Source organism: Corvus brachyrhynchos, unplaced genomic scaffold, assembly GCF_000691975.1.
Source record: "Corvus brachyrhynchos isolate BGI_N302 unplaced genomic scaffold, ASM69197v1 scaffold23, whole genome shotgun sequence".
NCBI classification, from domain to species: domain Eukaryota; kingdom Metazoa; phylum Chordata; class Aves; order Passeriformes; family Corvidae; genus Corvus; species Corvus brachyrhynchos.
The window spans coordinates 182,161-197,135 of record NW_008238983.1 but is presented as its reverse complement, the minus strand read 5'-3'; the positions used below and the strand labels follow the sequence as shown (position 1 = coordinate 197,135).

The 14,975-nt window shown below is 42.0% G+C and overlaps 1 protein-coding gene across 1 annotated transcript in view; it reads left to right on the top strand.

Moving 5' to 3' along the window:
• The window catches only part of CDH20 (cadherin 20), a 111,641-nt gene that overhangs the window by 81,927 nt on the left and 14,739 nt on the right, over positions 1-14,975 (top strand). Inside the window, exons 5-9 of the mRNA XM_008637175.2 lie at positions 740-859; positions 3,995-4,162; positions 6,026-6,213; positions 10,815-11,068; positions 14,403-14,539. Coding sequence (XP_008635397.1) covers positions 740-859; positions 3,995-4,162; positions 6,026-6,213; positions 10,815-11,068; positions 14,403-14,539 — 867 coding nt within the window. The remainder of the gene's footprint in view (positions 1-739; positions 860-3,994; positions 4,163-6,025; positions 6,214-10,814; positions 11,069-14,402; positions 14,540-14,975) is intronic.

Below are 14,975 nucleotides of genomic sequence, written 5' to 3'. Positions count from 1 at the left end.
AGATACATTCATAAAGGCATTGTCTGACATTTTAAGGAGTCAAAACTCACGCATATTTCAGTTGTGCCTCACCTTCTCCTTGTTCTTGATAAATTACATCACCTGCAAGCCATTACTAGCTTCAGAGGAAGCAGACCTTGAAAAACAATTGAAAAAAGAAGTATATATGCCTCTGTGTGGGTTCCAAAAGGCACTTCAGCAGTGTATAATCTCTAGGCCGTGCAATGTAAACTGCAATCCCACAGAGAGATTATCTCAGAGATACATCCCTTCCTGCTCACAGTTTGTGTACAATTTCCATCTCTCAGTCAACATACAGCATCTATGGGCCTGCTACAATAGTTAATGATTTATGTCAGCAGAGCTATGGAACTTCTTTGAGCTGCCTCCTAATAACACTTAAAATCAAGACAAGGGGAAAAGAAGCAAGCAGTATATAATTACCATCTCTCTGCCAGCCATAACAAAGTACTGTTAGTTCAGCAGTTCTGTAACTGTGGTCCATAGAGTACTTGCTGGTTTATATCTTCTTATAGATGCATGATGAATTAATACCTATTAATTCCTTTAGTGCTAATGAGCTACAAATATGAGCAGTAAATACAAGCACAGTGAGCATCAAGTGAAAAAGTTTGGTTGGGGAAAGCTCTTGTTAGGCATTTCAATTTACTTTGAACTGTGTACTTTTCCTGCCAGCTCTTTATCCCACAAGGTCTTACCTTGATGGTTTTTTTGTCAGGCACCTCTGTTATCCAGGTGACAGCGACAGATGCTGATGACCCAACCTATGGGAACAGCGCGAGAGTCGTATACAGTATCCTCCAAGGACAACCATATTTCTCTGTGGACTCTCGGACAGGTATGTTATTTCATCAGGGAATGAGTCAGTGTGAAAACCAAAAGAAAAAGCTGCAAGCAGAAAGAAAGGGCAGTGCATCATTGCTGTGGTCAGAGAAATGTATTTCTGTGGCTTGGAGCCAAAACAGAGCAGCACTATGTGAGGGGTAAAGTAATGCTGTGGCAGTGAGTTCCAGAAGAAGAACGTGCTTTTTCCAGTGATATATTCCTCTGAATGACCATATTCTGCAACTCAGGATCTGGATGGGTTTGGTGCTGTAAATACTCTTGCTTGCTTTTATCATTGAAAAATGTCTTCAACAGATCTAGTTGATAACAAGGCTTAGGGGAAAAAAAATCTATGAACCAGCCAGGACTGGAAAGTGCAAGCTAAAGGATGCAGTTATCTGGAGTATTTTTACCTAAGGGCGCTCTTGTTAATAACCTTACATTTATCTATAGGACACCCTCTCTGTTTTGCTTGCTTTCTCTCTCTCTTTTCTGTATATATCCAAGGTTTATATTCAAAAGTGGAATCTGACAGATTTTGACAGTTTCTAAAGGGCATCTGTAGTGCTAAGGTCAGAAACTCAAGAGACGATAGTCACTGCAGAGCCCTAGGGGACAACATAGGAAAAACACTGAATAATCTGCTTCTGAAGTTAGCAGTTTATGGGATAGGTGCTCTAGCCAAAGACAAATTTGTGTGTGGCATATTATTTTCTCAGCTTTGTTTATATTTACAATATAAATAAACTACTAATGTTCCTTTTGTAATCAGGTGTCAACCACAGACAAATAAGGGCGTAATCACAGATTTGCTGAGTACCAAATTATTTCTAGGAAAGCAAAGGACCAATAGTCAGGATCAGATCCAGTACAGATTTAATCACTAGGATGCAGCTTATACAGAAGAGAGGCCCTTAAGTCCAAAATCATGTACTTTATGGGTATTTAACCCAGAAAAGGTCTTTTTCTCCTCTTATTATCTTCCCAGTCACTTAGATCTGCATCTCTGAACAGGTTCAGAGATGCCTCTGCCTTTAGCTGCCAGAGTCAGCAACTGGACTCCCATTTAGGGTAAGCACTGTTGTGGGCCATAAGCCATTTCCCTATCACAAGTACAGGACTGTAATCAGCTTCCCCTGTGCAAACTCACCCTGTGGGATTTGGTAGCCCACAAAATGCAATTGCAGCTCTGACATTCTTCTAACACAGAGCTAGAGCATAAATGACCTACAGCTCCTTTGTATTCATAGATAGTGATTAAAACACCCAATAGTGGACACCTTATTTCAGTATAGTCCTCCTCTAGAAGCACTTGGATTCCTTACCATTTACCTCCCAACGCAGCCTCTTGGTTCCAGAGGTGTGCTCCTATTCCTATTCTGTCACTGTCCTCACAGGTGCTGAACAAGTGTCTATGTGAAAGCACAACTTCAAAGGAAAGTTGAGAGCCTTCTCCTCCCTTTTTCCAGGATATTTCTACAGCCTGACAATCATATTCCCCTACAAGATAAAAGAAGTCTCCCACTTCCTAAGAAACCATCTGGCTGTTATAGAAAAGAAAGGACATCACCTCTGCTCTTTACTGTTTTCTTAAGAGCACAAACCTCGCTCAGTTTAGTGAAAGAAATGGTTCCAGCACACTTATTTGGAAGACCTGAGGATCTGAACCTTTCCCATAGTCTTTCCCATAGCCCTAAGGATGGGTTTAATGTTCACCGCTATCCTTAGCATTTCTTTGCAGACAGACTGTGTGCAGCAGCATCAGATGCTCCCTGCTCTGCATTGCTACACCTCTGGGTGGTACCTGATCTGGCTCTGAGTCTTGGTGTCCTGGACTAGCCCTCCTCTAGGGACTGGAGGCCCCAAAGATAGGCATGGCATGCCTGGGGTTTAGGCACTGATGTCTTTTTTTTAGGTCAAGCCAAGAGTGGAAATTCCCTACAAAGTGTTCATATATGGAGAAAATACTTCCCAAAATGCTAAGTATTTTCATATCTTATTTATAAATCCATGGGAGCTGAGGAACTACAGCACTTCACAGGAGGCACTCAGCTTTACAGGATGGGGCTCAGAAGAACTCCATGCAGGAAAATTAAAATAGCGCACTGCGTGTTGTTCCGTACTGGTCACTATTTCTTCCCTTCACACACAGTGATAATTGCCAACACAATATCTTTTTACTGCTTTTTTATTAAACCCATACATTGTCTTTCTGCTAAAAATAAAGACTAAATGCAGATCAATCAAGTTAATAGTGTCCTGATGTGCAAGTGCTGCGTGTTGAGCCGTGCGAGCGGGATGGTGCCTGGGGCTGACACACACTTGCCCCCACCCCGAAGGGCATCCCAAACGTGTCGCTAGCAAGGGAGTGTCCCCTGGCAGCGCATCCCCGGGCTGCTCTGCCGGCTGCTCGATGGAGGTGCTGCAGGCGGGAGGGCTGGAGGACGGGCAGCGGGAGACGCGGAGCTGTGCGGGCACAGCGGGGCCGCCCGGCACTCCCGCGGCACCGGCAGCGCTGCCCGGGCCGGCGCTCGCAGCCTCCAAAAGAGAAGTGTTGCTGCCACCTCATGTCCTCTCGCAGTAGTGTTACCCCGAAGGGAAGGGACGCCCTGCGGTCTCGTGGAGCGGTGGCCCCTCCGGAGCGGGTGCAGCGGCATCTCCACACATTCTGCACTCGCAGCCCCAGCCCGGATCCCGAAGGACACGAGCAAAGCCCGCGGGCTCATGCCAGGTGGCCTCCAGGACTGCGTGCTTAGGAACACTCTGGAAAACTCGTCTTGATGGATTTTTTAGCAAAGCACATCACTTCCAGTTTTTGTGCAGAGATAGTCATCCTGAGCAGGGCTTTAATTCGACGTAGCACACTGTTCCCAAAAAGCTTTTCCTTGGAAGGCAACATTTTAATTTTGAACAGACAGCCTGTCCCAGAGCTGATGCATTTTAACTGGCTCCTTTAAAATTCACACCTTCTGTTAACCTAGATTCACTTGGGTGAGTTTTACTCTGCCAGGAAAGGTGGGATTCAGTGCAGGTCTCATTCTTGACAGAGGGAATAGGATGCAGGAGCAAGAGCCCTCCACCCTCTTTGTATACTCTCTAACTGCCATTTTCTTTTGTTCCCCAAACCCCTTTCCACCCTCAATCTCAGGCTTAATTAGAACAGCTCTAATGAACATGGACCGAGAAGCAAAAGAATATTACGAAGTGATTATCCAGGCCAAGGATATGGGTGGACAGCTGGGAGGATTAGCTGGAACAACCACAGTCAACATCACCCTCTCTGATGTCAATGACAATCCACCCAGATTTCCACAGAGTGAGTACCCGTGGTGCCAGGACAGGCAAAAAAGGGGTGGCTGAGTTTTACGTCTGCTGTTTGCTCTCATGACAGCCATTTTCTAACTCAGGATAGTGACTACTAGAGATGGGCAGAATTTTTTGGATTTGATACGGAACTCTCCTTCAGAAAGATGTCAAAAGGAATTATTCAATACCTTGCCTTTCAGAAAAGATTTCTGACCTCAAAAATGATCAAAAACAACACCTTTTTTAAAGGATGAGAAATTAATTTACAGAAAAAGGCAGGAAGGAGAACTTTCGTGTTTAGACTCCTCATGGCCATTGCCTTTGGCTACTAATTGCTGCTCCGATTGTCCTTTCATCCTATCTCCAGAGGATGTCTCTCAAATCAGGGACATGTGGTGGTGCTGGAAGTTGAAAGATAATTCATTCAACACTCCAGCCAGGCCACAGCAGGGGAGTGTCTGGGAGCTGTGCTGCCACTGTGGAGTGGGTTGTCATACAGGCTGTTCTCCGGGAAAGGTTCATCTAAACCTTGGCAATATACAGTTAAACCCTAAGATATGGAACAGCCATAGTTAATGGAATGCAAAAATAGGCAACTCCACTCTTATCAGAAACATTATTTTGTACTTACAAAAGTCAACTTCAAAACAAGATTTGCAATATTTTGCTCTTTGTTTATAAGATTTTTTTATCACATTTATTTACATAATTCTATATTGCGGTTAAAATTTTGAAAGAAGCTTTTCAGTTTTGATTGAACTAAATCTTCCAAGAGATATAATTTTGGGGTTTTTTTAAGCAAACTGATTCTTCTAGTGGTGTAAATCATTCTCAAGCCATTTTGGTTTTGACATTTTTATCATTTAGCTGAGTAATGCAAACTCCCGCAGTTCTTTTTGTTGGTATTCTTCTTCTCCATCTGTTTCTGCATGTTGCCCTGCTAAATCAAAGTGTTCCACTAAGATCATCAAGAAATCTCAACTTCCACTTTTCTTCTTCTGTTAAAGCAACTTGTTAAGCAAACCATTGCCAATTGTGTTTTGAAAGTGACATGAATTGTAACTGATATCAAACTCTTGATTAAGAAAAATGACAATTCATCAAACCTCATCCTTGGTGTCATTCTGCCTTGTAAAGCTCAATAGATGATGCAGTCAACAGAGAGGGTGCAACAAGGAAGGTTTGAATTTAAAGTATGATGCCAGAGAAGTATTTTAGGTACAACATTTATATTTTCAAAATACACTTTTAAAATAGCAGGTTGTTCTTTCCCCAGTCTTGCTGCTAAGCAAATTAGCAATGCAACAAATGTGCTCAAGACAGTATTTGTAGGGAGAGGCAATACATTTTAATAGAGTAACTGGTAAATTTGAAAGAAACTGACAAGATCCTGAGCTTTCTTCAGGGCTGAAAAGAAGTTTGTAGGGACTTGAGAAAGGATTTGTGGTGCTCAAAACTTATGTTTACTCCTGCTGTACAAACTCATCTAATAAAAAGATGCCTGTTCTATTAAATCTGTTCCATACCCTGCTTTATATCATGGCTGCAACAGCACTGGTGTTAATTGCCCTATTTTTCTAGTTGAAGTTCCTATCTTCAGGTGTATTGCTGTTAAAAAAAAAAAAAAAAAACATTCAACAAACCTTTTTATGTAACAAACACCTAAATAAAACTTCCCCAGGGAATTTAGCTGGGCTGTAGCTTTTTAAAGGAAATCACACGGCTGCCACAGCTTTGGGAGAGGTACTACAGGCTCTGTAGTACCATGCAGCATTGTGGCCTGCCCTGATCTGCTCTTTGCATTGCTGTGCAGTTTTTGGTTCCTCTTCACAGCCTGGTTTCTCACCTCTCTCCTCTGTGCTGCTTGTTCCAGAGCATTATCAGATGAGTGTGCTGGAGTCTGCTCCTGTCAGCTCCACCGTGGGCCGCGTGGTTGCTAAAGACCTGGATGAAGGCATTAATGCAGAGATGAAATACAGCCTTGTGGATGGAGATGGACTGGATGTCTTTGATATTAACACTGATCCTAATTACCAAGTTGGCATCATCACTGTGAGAAAGGTAAAAAAGCTTCCTTTTTATAGTAATTTATATGGCTAACAGTCCTGATTACATTTTATGTGTGGAATATTCCCTTATGCCAGCAGTAACTTGGTTCCCATTACATGACAGTAGCCCCTTTCCAGCTGTAAAGCACAATTTCTTTAGCACTTACTGCTAAAATATGAAAACAGACTGCATTCCTAGGAACAACTTCTATAAAGTGGGGACAGCATTAGCATAAACATGTCTTTTCCCACCAAAGGAATGTTCTGATTCCCTATTTATCTATTTAAATATTCTCTGTAGCTTAATTATCCTACAATGCAAGAAATTAGATCAATATTTGCATTTGAACTGTACATATTTTTCATTCTGGTGTTCCACAAACAATAATAAAGCATGCCTTGGAATTATTTATAAACCAATAAAACTCAGCCAGTGGTTTTTTTTTTAATTGCTGCTTGAAGATCCATAAATGCTAATTAGGCTAGAAGAAGCTGTCTCTAAAATGGCAGCTGTGAAACTGCTGGTACTCTGTACCACAGGCTATGCAGGAAGGCGTCGAGTATTTTGCTTAGGCTCCCTGCTATAGGATATTTATTCTACAATCTTACATAAATGTTAGAAGTTCAACTCTGTTTCTAGGTTATGAAATTGTAACCATATTTCTGCCTAAGCATATCTCGTGTACTAATAAGGAAGTATAGTCTCCATTTAAATAGCCTGGGATTAAATTGTGCACTAAAATGGAACATTACAGGGGAGAGCTTTGACCTTGCAAGTCTCTATGCCCTACAGCAAAGCATTTAAGCATGTATTTATGGTCACCTCTCCCCAGCTCTTGTTTATGCATATTAGTCCCTAAAGTTAAGCATATCTTCTGGAACAAAATAGATGTTGAATGCAAACTTTAATGTAATTTTCCACTCATTTATCAATGAAAGAAAATAGTTTCTTTGGAGTAAATGTGTCAATAAGCTTGACTTTTGTTATTATGAATACAGTTTTGCTACATGTTCATGTATGTCCAGAGGAGTTATAAAATGTATGGTATCAATCATATTAGAAGTGTACTGGCATCAGGTACATATTGCTCAATCCACCTACTGTACATAAACATTTGTAACATTTTATGTATGTCTCTAGCTTTATATAATGCTGTGATTATCAGTAGCCAAACACTGGGAAAGTTGTCCTTTGGATCCACTCAAGAAACAAAAAAAAGATTCAACTGGTGTCAATACAAAAAGATATCAAAATGGGGGGAGAGGGGAGAGAGAATTTCTAAAATGTCTAAATCAAGAATGAAATCTTATTTAAAAGTAAGATAATCTTTCCCTTTAATTATTCTTGACAGATTTCCCAAAAATAATTAACACTTCTAGCATGGGCATCAGAAAACCAGAATTTACAGTTATTGACAAGACTGTTGCTTGTGGTGTTGTGGCGACTTACCAGACCCTACTAATCCCACAAAATGTTGAGCACCTCCTGAAGATTTACAGTTCCTTCCAAACTCCCTGCCTGGGAGACTGATGCTCACCCTACCTTCCTTTTCCCCTGCCTTCCCTTTTGCACTGCCCATGGAAGGCAGGGTGGTGGGTTCCCCAGCCAGCACAGCACCCGAGAGAGCCCTGCCCTGTCCTGCCTTCCTTCCCTGGTCAATCACTTTCTCTTGCTGAACTCCCCCCTGCATAGTGCACCTCCCAGTGCCTGTGTCAGCACTGGCAGAAGGAGGACAAGGATGAGGAGCACTTTCCATGGGCTGCCTCTCCCCTTGGCTGTGTTTTACAGCATGTTTTACAGCATACTCAGTTCACAGGAGAAGGCAACATGCTTGCCCTCCCCATGGGACCAACACTGGGAAGAAATTTGAATGCACCCATGGCAGACAAATCTGATGAGGAGGACAGTGGTGTTGAGGCATTACCAAAGGAGAGAAACAGGAGGGAAACTCACCTTTTACAATGAAGGAGTCCGAGGCAAACAGGAGCATCAAAAATGTGATGGTCTAGCACACTTTTCTGGTTTTCCTAATTTTTCTAACTTGATCTGAGTGATTATATGTTTTAATAATGTAACTGGGTTTAATAATTGTTAAGTGTGTCTGTGATTTAACTGCTCTTTTTATAACTTAGCTTTTTTAGTGTACATGCAATGTTTCTCATGCAGTGTTCTTCACGTGGGAAATCATTAAATATAATGGCCTCTTTCTTAGTATAGGCTTAGGCACCTTTGTATTGCACATTCCTTGCCAGATGGACAATAAATGTTGCTTGGTCCTGTGATTATATCTTACTGCTATTTTTACAGTGAATAAATATGCAACTGGTAGACAATAATGACTCTGCAGCAAGGGATATTACATTTGTAGACCTCGCCAAATCCTTGCTGACAAGTGCTATGCCTGCAATAGTCGCTGATGTACCAGGTGGAACTAAAGGCAGCAGGAGCAAATTTCGGATCACCTGTTTGTATCTGCTGCCACAGACTGCACAGTTTGTGCTGTCTCACTCACTGCACAGCTTCTCCAGCAGTACTGGACCATCGTGTCCCCAGCACAAGAAACCAGTTCCCATTCCAGACTTCATTCTTCACTCCCATGTACTAAATGCTGAGCGATTTTCAGTTTCATAATTTCAAGAATGCCAGTCTTTAGTCAGGCATTCCTATGCAGGACATCAGTGCTGTGAAAGCATGAGCTTTGATATGTCACTGCAACATTTCCAATTCTGGAGAAGGAAGCTGTTGCAGCAGCAGACAAGTACTGAAGTCTTGACTGAATTCAGGAGGTGTTTTGAGGCCCATAGTATATACTGCTGCCATGCCTGAGCATGGAAATCTTCTCCTGATGCTGCTTAAACTAGTACATGCCTCATGGCTGCAGAACTGGACACCACTGAGCATGGCAGGAAAGAAATGGGTTATGAGTGGTGAAGGAGAACTTTACAGTGATGATCTTTGCACCTTTGACTTCCAATTGCTTTGGCATCCTCCTTTTCTATTTTTCTGCCCATCTCCATGCATCAGTCTGGTGGTTGGCCTTCAGATAGAAAGAGCTGAATAGAATAAGCAAAGGGGTTGGATGGGAGCAGCAGCAATCTTACTGTAATCTGAATGAACTGCTGCTGTGTGTGGTAATTCTACACATGATGCTCAAATCCCTGTGTACAAATAAAGCCACTCTTTTTGAAAGCGAGTCATGTAACAAAGAGGGGTATGCCCCACTGGATGACTCTGAGATTAGCCATTTCTTTCCTGGTACAAAGTTTGTCTTGCTCAGAATCTGTGCAAGCTAAGGGAATTCAGCCATGCTGGTTTTCAGCATTAAAACTCCCCAGATGATTCAAGTAAAGGGTTGTGACCATTTAACCACAGCACAATTGCTTGCAACTTCTGACTGCAACTTGAGAAGTGTGGCTGTATCCTCTGTAAGCTGTATTTCATCTGGTGAAATTTTTTTTACATTTTGGACTGGTCCTTCCATACTGTGATTCTGGTTTGTCAAATCCTTTCAGTTATCTCTTACCAAGACTGGTAAGTAGCACATTAAATATGGAATTTTTCATTCAGTTCTAAGAAGGTTTGGAGAGACCTTATTTTCTTCAGGGATCTCTGAAAAGAAGATGGAAGTGAGATGAAAAATTTATTTATTGAGAGGTTCAGTGTCAGCATTAATTACTTCTATAGCCATGTATACCAAATCAGTAGTTTTATCTAGACAGGAAATCAAATTCAGGTAACTACTAACAGAGGAAGCTGGCCCCCTTTATCCATTGTCTCAGGAAGGAAAGAAAAGGGAAAAGGAAACCTTTCTCAATCCCTGCTTCAAATAATACTTAAGTATTTAATATTTCACATTTCATATGAAGTGGAAGAGTTCCCACAGGAAGATATCAGGGATTATTTATAATTAAACTGCTTTGAAATTAAACTGTTCTCTAGGCAGGGAGCAGATTCAAATCCCAGCACTCATCATACCTGGACTGTGAACCTGTGTTTAGGATACTTACTGAAAGGAGCAGGTGAAAAAACCTTGCTCCTAGGAAGGATAGATGATGGATAAAAACTGGAACAAGAACTTGAAAGAGAGGCTGACCATGCTCCGTGCTCCCACTGGAGCACTGTAACAGCTTGGCAGACAGGGCTCTCAGACACAAGACTCCGGTGTCCTCAGGGAAAAAAAGAGGATGCTAACTGGGACCTCCACCTCCTGTGTGAGCATCCTTGTTCCTGCCACTAGGAGCAGTTTTGAAGAACCAACTGTCTTACCTTATTTTCAGGTACTCCCATTACTGTCTGTTTCTTCATGTATTTTTCTCAGAGTGGCATGAAACAGGTGGTGTGAATCACAATGCAGTGGCAGGGTGGCTGCTTATATTTTCATTTTAGCAAGAAGAATGAAAGAATATGTATTTTGAAGTGATCTACAAGTATTTATCCTGGCCTTTTCTGCTCAACTATCAAAGACAGAAAAATTATACAGTGCCATTTCTAATACTACTGTCTTTCAATGCTTTTTCTGCATCTGCAAATATTTATCTTTGTTGCATTTACAATTAAAAGTAATAATGATATGGGTCAGTGTGCCTAATGCTAGATATATTTTTTCTCCTCAGCCTTTAAGTTTTGAGAGCAAGAAAAGCTACACCTTGAAAGTAGAGGGTGCCAACCCTCACCTGGAAATGCGGTTCCTGAACCTGGGACCCTTCCGTGACACCACCACCGTCCACATCAGTGTGGAGGATGTGGATGAGCCTCCTGTGTTCGAACCCAGCATCTACTTTGTGGAAGTGCCCGAGGATGTGGAGATTGGAACCACCATACAGATCATTTCTGCCAAGGACCCAGATGTGACCAACAACTCCATCAGGTCTGTCCTCTCTTTGTGTGTGGCCCCATGAGCACTCCTTAGTCCATCTGGTTGGTGGGGCAGTGATGGGTGAGAGATGCTCTCTCTTTCCAGCCAGTAGTGGTAGTCAATGGCTTTAGCAAACCAGACCTCACACACTGAGGGCTCTCTCAAAGCAATGCAGGAGCTCCTCCTGTTCTGTGGTATGGAGGATGTCAGCATCAAGTCTTGCAATGGGCCAGTCAGGCATGTCCTGAGAGTGTACATTAAAAACAAACCCCAGACTGTGCCCCTTTGCTGGCAGAAAACCTGATGGCATCACTGAGAACCAGCTGCCATCCCGATGGGAAGGTGATCGATTTGCCTGTCCTTTCTCCCCTTTCTGTTTCAAAGCTTGCCCTTGTCAACAGCTCAAACACACAGCTACTTTTGAAGTGGATTGAATGCATGCTAATAAATATTAAAGAACTGCTAAATTATCTAATGTCTGCTCAAAGATGCAGAGCTAGATATTCTTGTAAGGCAGTAAGAAAGGTAAAGGTGTATTTACAGCCATGGGAGCTTCATAGCTGCAACTCAGAAAGGAACCAAAGGAGCAGATTTGTGTGACCATAGCACCCAGCAGCCCCATTTATCAGAGGGGGCTGCTTTTCTCTGAGGCCAGCTCACACAGGAGTTTTCACAACATGCAGCAGCAACTAGTGACTGCACACTGATTATCCCAGCAGGTTGGCTTCTTCTCTCATCTGAGAGTTTTGGGTGTTAAACTGCTGTTTGACAAACCTTGCATCAGCCCAGCTTCTGAGATGCCTGTATTCAGGAACAGTCCTGGGAAATACAGGAGGGAGTTGAAACACTGAGTATTAGGAGTTTTTGAAGAAAGTGAAATCCAAATGAGCAATTCTGTGGGCTTCAGCTAGGAGATCTGAGCAGACATAAAGCCTATTCTTCTTAATGGTATTGCACTCTGTGTTGCTGGTCTAATTATTTTTTTTCATCTCTGCTATCTTAATATACCTATCTTTTCTACATTATAAGGTTATCATACTTCTCATGGCATTGTCTCAAATTCCTCAGTCAAACTATTATACTGCCTGCATCACAATTTCATTACCCTAAACTTTGTTCCACTCGCATCCTGTTTTGCTGATTACTGTCTAGCACTACCCAAACCCTGTAATACAAACAGCTCTCTGCTATCTGCTTAAAATAGTATAAGAATAATTCTGAGGACTATCAAAGGGTAGAATTGATCATTGTTATTTTTAATGAGGTTTCTCTTAGTTTTTTTCAGAGCTTTGCAATGACTACCCTTGATGAATATAAAGCACAGAATCCATCAACAAAAATAAATTTAAAAAAAAGTTGTAAATATGCACAGACTCTTTTGTAACTCTGTTCCTTGACAACTTCCTTCCTCTTTTCTCCCCACCTTCCTCCTTTTCCACCACCCTTTCTTCCCTCATTCCTTACCTCCTTTTCCCCCATATTGAGGTAAAGAAACAGATGAAAAAAATAAGAATAAATGCCATTTTTAATGCTATCTAAAATGCAGATACTAAGAATTAGTTCTTGCCTCTCTTGTGGTCTCCTGCATTCATTCCAACTCAGTGCAGTATCAGTCGGGCAATGTTTTAAGCTTGCACTGAATTCACTTTGCACAGGGCAAGGCAAGATAAGAAAGACAATAATACCAGATACATACTTTGTTGCACAAGCTGAAATCCATTTGAAATTTAAAATGTGGTCTGGCTCAAATCCTCATTTTCCCAGCATCCAGTACCTGGCTCCCACACTGTGAAATTCTGATGGTTGGAAATATGCCATGATTGTTGTTAAATGATTCAGGAAGATTATCTAACTAGTACAGTGGAAACAAGTGTGCAGGAGCAGGTACTATTAACAAGAGAACTTAGCTAGAGAATCTAGAAAAAAATCCACCTGTGCCTCTTGACACCAGTGATTAATTCTGCACCACTAATCACAAGGCTATATTCAATTTCAGATACTCATTGGCCTTAAACTGTCAGAGAGAAATTCTTTTTATAGCCCTCATACAAGAATAATTATTATACCAAAATATAGGAACACTCATACTTATTTCCTAAATAAATCAAATGCCTGAAAAATCTCTTTATTTAAGAAGAGATAAAAAGGACTGGGAAGGAAAGGGATACAAACCTGCCATCTTCCTCTTTGATTGTTCTGAAAAAGAGTGTAAAAGAATTTCTAAACAACATATCTCAATAGTGTTTTATATCCTGGTTTAATAAGTCCCTACATAAAGATAGGGCTGTCATGCTTGTTCCAGTGAATGCATTCATGCTGAAAGGAGAAAATTCAGAAGAATGAGCCCTGTTCAGTGTCTGGTGTGACTAATGCTTTCAGTTCCCATCCACTCTGATGAAAGAATCAACAAAAAGAACAGTAGTCTGGGCTCTGTTCTAGGTTGTGACTATTACCTAGGCCAATGTGTGGCTTTGGCCAAAGTATCCCTTACCATGCTAACAGCTGGGAAGGCAACTTGCACAAAGTGCCCTTAAGAGGAAGGCGATGCCTATGAAAGGTGCTGAGTATTTTACACACCCTGTGAAATCATCCCTCTGACAGAGTACTGCAGTGACATCTGTCAATCAGCTGCCTCCCTGCCCAGGTTTTCTGGTCTGCAGGCACCACCACAATTCCCCATTCACAGCTGCAAGAAGCTGGTTCCCAGCACAGAACTGACATGACATTGGTCAGGCAGGTTCGGTAATTACGATGAATCAGCCTCACAGAGGGAGCTGTTTTTGTGACTGGATGCTTTGAGAAAGCCACGCATCATCCCCCTTGTGCTGACATAGTGCAATCAGTAGCATGCTCCAGGATGCAGGTGGAGTTATTGCCCTGAAGGAGGAGAGAATGCAGAAGAACAAGGAAAGGAATGGTTCTTCCTCATCAACCTGGGTGCTCAGAGAATGAGCTGATCTGAAGCCATTTTCATCCTGTCTGAATTTGCCTAGAGACAGGGCATAATTATTTCTCTTTGAAAAAGAAATTATACTCCTCACTGGCAGATTTTCTCTGTAAAGCTGATGTTCCTGTGCTGATCTGTGCCTTACTTTGAGGCTTCTTCCTCTAAACCTTCCTGACTTCCAGCTCCATTCAAGTAGTACTCACTGTTAAATGCCATTAGCCACATGAACTTTTCCAACATGTCACTCTGGACCTATGCAAGTCAAAGGAGCACATAACTAGATTGTGGAAGAATGTGGATCTGCTGTGTACGACACTATCCCCACTGCTGATACTCTGTTGGCTATAACACACAGTTCTCAAAAGGATTGTGTAATATTTTTCATATGTGCTCTTGCAGATACTCGATTGACAGGAGCAGTGATCCAGGACGGTTCTTTTATGTTGACATTACATCAGGAGCACTGATGACTGCACGACCTCTTGACCGGGAGGACATTTCTTGGCACAATATCACTGTGTTGGCCATGGAGCTGAGTAAGGAGAATGCAAACTGTACATAGATTAAAGAGATACAGTAGACAAAGCAGGCTGAGAGACCTAAATTCAGCAGTTCACATACTGTTATGCACTGAGAGGGAAGCCGTATTAAGTGAATTGCTCTTCTGACATCAACAAGCGAAGACTGCATGTTATTTATTTTTTTAATGCTCATTTTCACAGGGTGGTGGGAGGCATAGGGGATGGCAATTAAATGCAGAGTCCTTCTTTTTCAATTCATTAGCATTCCAGGAATTAAAAACCCTTCCTGATATGTTTCTGGCAGAGTCCTCTAACTTCAGAAGGGCTAGGCAGCTAAAGCACAAACTGCAGAGGCTGCACAGCTGCCGCAGCTACCAGTCCTACCTGGAGGATTGAGTGGTGCAGGGACTGGGAGGCAGCAGTGATCCTACACTGCTAGGTCACTAGTTGA